General features: G+C 33.5%; 1 protein-coding gene across 1 annotated transcript in view; it reads left to right on the plus strand.

Annotated features, from left to right (window-relative positions):
* Positions 1-5,455, plus strand: part of LOC107600807 (eukaryotic translation initiation factor 4 gamma 1-like) — a gene marked incomplete at its 3' end in the record, with an annotated part of 53,031 nt that overhangs the window by 33,121 nt on the left and 14,455 nt on the right. Inside the window, exons 20-23 of the mRNA XM_016292775.1 lie at positions 836-978; positions 1,052-1,166; positions 3,009-3,190; positions 4,824-4,972. Of these exons, the coding sequence (XP_016148261.1) occupies positions 836-978; positions 1,052-1,166; positions 3,009-3,190; positions 4,824-4,972 (589 nt within the window). The remainder of the gene's footprint in view (positions 1-835; positions 979-1,051; positions 1,167-3,008; positions 3,191-4,823; positions 4,973-5,455) is intronic.

Below are 5,455 nucleotides of genomic sequence, written 5' to 3' on the forward strand. Positions count from 1 at the left end.
TGACCCATACAATGTATTGTTGGCTATTGCTACAAATATCCCCCAGTGACTTAACACTGCTTTTGTGCTCCAGGCTCACAAATTACTCTATTATTAATATTAATTTATAAATGTCAGTGTTATTGTTGTATTATTTCTATGATTAACATTTATTTTTATACTTTGTTTTTATTTTAATTTTAGTTTAATTTCTTTCTTTGAAGTCTTTGTGTGCTTCGGTCATTTTTAGTACTTTTTGCTTTTTAATAACACTAAGTTTAGGTTGAATTTTGTTTTGTTTTTTTACGTTTTAGTTTTTATTTCCAGTTTTTAGTGCATCAACCTGACCTTGTTTCAGTTAGATATATTTAAATTACTACTTTAGGTTACAGTTTTTAAGATTGTTAAAAAAATTAAGAAAATTATTATAATTTATCATTTCAATTATTTCAATAAGTTAATAACACTCGCATGTTCTCTGATGTCGGTTAATGGTCAAATATATATTAATTTTAATTTAGATTTTTATCATTTTTAGTGTTTCATTCTTTATTTTAAATATGAAACTTTTAAAATTTATTTTAAATTTTTAAATGAAAATGTTAAGCTTTTCGTTTACTCTCAAACCCCCTGCAGTGTTATGTTAGTGTGATTGAGTTGCTATTGTAGTTTTTATTAGTATTTTGATTCAGTTTTTCATCTTAATTGTAAAATATTAGTAATTTTGTTGTGTTTTTGTCATGTTTAGTCGTTTTTGTTCATGTTATTTATTTAACATGTCTACATAGTTTTGTTTTTATTTATTTTCTCCCCAGTTTTTGATACTCTCTGACTTACACTCACTGTAATCATTGAGCACTAATGCTGTTTGTGTGTGTGTCGTGCAGCCGGGCGCTTTGGACTTCAATAATCAGCTTCTTGCCCCCGGAGGTAAAGGCTCGTGGGGCAGTTGGGGCAAAGGCAGCAGCGGAGGCTCAGGAGCCAAACCCAGCGACAGCGGTGAGTGTTTGTACACGTCTGATGTATTATGCACACATATTCAGACGTGGTGTGACTCTAATGTGTTTTACAGCCCAGGACTCTGGTCGTACCAGCACTTTGAATCGATTTTCAGCACTTCAGCAGCCTTCCTCCTCTTCTTCATCTTCATCCGCCAACATCGACTCTGACAGGAGGGCTCCTCACAGGTCAGAGGTCACACACAGGGATTCTGGCTGGACAGGGTTTATTATGCTTATCGAAAACCATTAAATAAAGCAGTAATATAACAGTTAAGGGGCGTTGTTAGGCACGACGGCTTCACGGGGCTTGGTGCTTTTGTAAAATGGTTATTATATATACGTAGTAAGGTTTCACAGAAAATAAAACGGAGCAAATAAAGTGTAATGATATTAATAAAAACAGTATTCTTCCACCAAACAATGTAGCTCCTCAGAAACAGTTGTGGTTGCTACAAAGTAGTTGCAGAGCAGCACACACACAGAAGTAAACAAAGCTGTGTGTTACTTTGTAGCGTCATTTACAACAGCTTCGAACCCGGCTCAGCCAATCAGAATCAAGCACCGGAACGCTCTGCTTTATAATAAAACTTTATAATTCTTGAAATGAAATTAACTGAAATAACATCAAATATGTAAAATATATTTTAAATGTATATATCAATCAGAGTTATTATAGTTAACTAAATACATTTTAAAAAAAAACATTTTCTTTTAGTTACAAAATAAAATAAAATACTGAAATAAAACGTTTCTCATTTTCACTTCGTCGAGCTTGATGTACTAAATCTAAAACGGAAAAATAAAAATTAGACGTATAAAAATAATAACAGTAGACATTTAGAAAAGCAAAACTAATTAAAAATTAATTTAAAATGTTTTGTTAGAATGCCCAGCTGTTAATGATACAAGGAAACATTTTTACTAAAAGTACATTAATTGACATTACAAAAAAACTGGAAGAATATTAGAATTTCTGATCAGTTATTAATTTGAAAAATTTTATTTTTATTTATTACTTTATTTTGAATTGTTTGTAAAGGTGTTTTTTAACTTTATAATTCTTGAAATGAAATTAACTGAAATAACATCAAATATGTAAAATATATTTTAAATGTATATATCAATCAGAGTTATTATAGTTAACTAAATACATTTAAAAAAAAAACATTTTCTTTTAGTTACAAAATAAAATAAATGTTAACTGAAATAAAACGTTTCTCATTTTCACTTCGTCGAGCTTGATGTACTAAATCTAAAACGGAAAAATAAAAATTAGACGTATAAAAATAATAACAGTAGACATTTAGAAAAGCAAAACTAATTAAAAATTAATTTAAAATGTTTTGTTAGAATGCCCAGCTGTTAATGATACAAGGAAACATTTTTACTAAAAGTACATTAATTGACATTACAAAAAAACTGGAAGAATATTAGAATTTCTGATCAGTTATTAATTTGAAAAATTTTATTTTTATTTATTACTTTATTTTGAATTGTTTGTAAAGGTGTTTTTTAAGTATTTGAACATTTAATTTATTTTTTATCTATTTTTTTATCTTATGATGCTGATATGGCCTAAAAGGAAAAGTAAATAAATAAAAAATACATCAAATTATTGAAAATTTAAAGTTAAAATCAGAATAGAAAATATAAAAACACATTTAAAATATTAATAAACACTGTCACATGACATGCAAGTAGACATTTTATTTATACCTTATATTTTAGTGTCTTGTTTTTTTTTGTGTGTGTTCTTATTTTTAAATATTTAAATAATTGTTTTACTTTACAAATGAAGTATTGTTATTAAGACTATTTTAAAACGTATTATTCTTGAGTTTGCCTTGAATATAGGCTTTGATGCTGATAAAATGATGAATGTTTAAATAAATAAAAATACATTAAGTATTGCAATTTTAAAGTCAAATTTGAAAATGTAAAATAAAAACAAAAACTGTAATATTAATAAAATAGCGCTGTTGCAGGATTCTTCTGTGCTTCGACTGAAGCTTTGTGTTTGTCTGTCAGGAGTAGCTCCAGTCGGGAACGCAGCGATCGCTTCGAGCGGATGGACCGGAACCGTCCCGCGGTCGGCAAGCGCAGCTTCAGCCGGGAAAAGGAGAGGAGTCGAGATCGAGAGCAGCGTCCCGCTGAGATGCTGCGGCGCGTTTCCAGCATGACCGACGAGAGAGAACGAGAGCGCAGCAACGGTACGCTGAACCGGGTCAGAGGTTGCGGGTAGTGCTGGGCGGTATACCGGTTTATACCGAATGATTTATGATATTCATTTTTAAAATACCGGTGTATGTCGCTTAAACAACGTTGGGAACGCGTCACTGTTTGAAAGGGGTCTCTTTTCACTGTTGCACTGTGGTGAGGGAACAGCTGTATGTGTTACTAAGCGTGAAAGTTCAGAAACTGAAGCTGTAGAACTAATAGAACGTGATGACACAGAAGAACTCATCCACAATATCCACACTGACCTCCACAAATATCCAGCGCCCACTGCCATCAGCTCCCGCGTCTCACACACGCCAGCGCCACTTTAGCACTAGATTTAGCAACTTTCAGACCCTTTTAGCTGCTTTCTTCCAGAGAATATTCATACTGACAAACCTAGAGTCTTCTCTGGATAAAGCTTAGCTATGGTTCAGTTGGAAGATTTCTCCAGAGCTGTCCCGCGAGCGCGAGGTCTGACTTCCCCGGAGAAGTGTCGTCTCTCTCGGCGTGTGTTCTGTGCAGCGAGCGACAGAGAAGCAGCGCAGCAGACTCCTCAATAAATGAGTAAAATAGAGCATTCTAAGCCAATATACCGCGGTATTTCCTCTCAATCAGTAGAAAATATGGTTAATACCCGCTCATGCATGAAAAAAAAATACCGTCATGTACCGGGAAACCGGTATAATTTAGAAAAATACCGTGATATACATTTTTGGTCATACCGCCCAGTACTAGTCACGCGTTTAGTGACCAAAAGCATTGTGCAGTACAGGGTCATTATAGTTAAGAAAACTATATTTGGATTTTATTTTTTGTGTTGGTCTCTAGTTCAGGTCATTATTATTTAAAAGTAGCTCTTTTTAGAAGGACTGGGTTAAAAATTTATTTTTTTAAGTAGTCGTGATATTTATTTGAGCAGTCTAATATCAATCCTTTTTCAGATATTTATTTCAAATCAAAATCCAAATAGATTTCAGAAAATCAAGGACATCAGCGCCAATAATCAGACAATTGTTATTATTGTTATTGCAATATTAATATTATTATTTATTAATATTGCAGTAATAATAATACTGCAATATTAGTTCTGATAGGTTCTAAATATTATATATATATATATATATATATTATTATATTAATAGATTGTTTATTATATTAATTCATATTAAATATTATTGTATTAAGTTAACATTTTTATGAGTTAATTAATTATTAGGTTTTTATCAACTCCTGCATTTCACTCACAAACCCCAGTTTTGCCAAAACCCTGTGCTAAATTTGTGTTATTGTTAATATTTATTAATATTAATACTGCTGTAATTTTTATTACTTTTATTATATTTAAATATTTTAAAACTTTTTTTAATGATATAATTAATTATTAACTTTTCATCAACTACTGCAGCTCCCTCACAAATCCAAGTTTGGGAAACTCTAGCCCTTAATTTTATTTTATTGCAAAATTAGCATTATTATTTATTAATATTACCATTAATATTGCAACATTAGTTATTATTACAGTATTTGTATAACAAGTGTCTGTCATTGCAATATAATTGACTTCAGAATTACTTATTCCTGTTTTTATGTAACGTAAAAAAAAATGGTGTGTTGTTTAAGCAGTGAAGAGAGAAACTGTTCCCACTCCTCCACCTGCTTCATCCAAACCGGAGCTGACGGAGGACGAGCTGGAGAAGAAGTCCACTGCCATCATCGAGGAGTATCTGCACATCAATGACATGAAGGTACACACACTCGCACACGCACACACGCACGCACGCACGCACACACACACACACACACAGACTCACACGCACGCACACACTCACTCACTCACTCACGCATACTCACTTACAGGCATGCACACACATGCACAGACTCACACACATGCACAGACTCACACACATGCACAGACTCACACACATGCACAGACTCACACACATGCACAGACTCACACACATGCACAGACTCACACACATGCACAGACTCACACACATGCACAGACTCACACACATGCACAGACTCACACACATGCACAGACTCACACACATGCACAGACTCACACACATGCACAGACTCACACACATGCACACGCACGCACACACACACACAGACTCACACACACATACACACACACACAAACTCACACAGACTCACACTCACACACACACAAACTCACACACACACACACACACACACACACACACACACACACACACACACACACACACACACACACACACACACACACACAC

This window comes from Sinocyclocheilus grahami, unplaced genomic scaffold (assembly GCF_001515645.1).
Source record: "Sinocyclocheilus grahami isolate Dianchi unplaced genomic scaffold, SAMN03320097.WGS_v1.1 scaffold292.1, whole genome shotgun sequence".
NCBI classification, from domain to species: domain Eukaryota; kingdom Metazoa; phylum Chordata; class Actinopteri; order Cypriniformes; family Cyprinidae; genus Sinocyclocheilus; species Sinocyclocheilus grahami.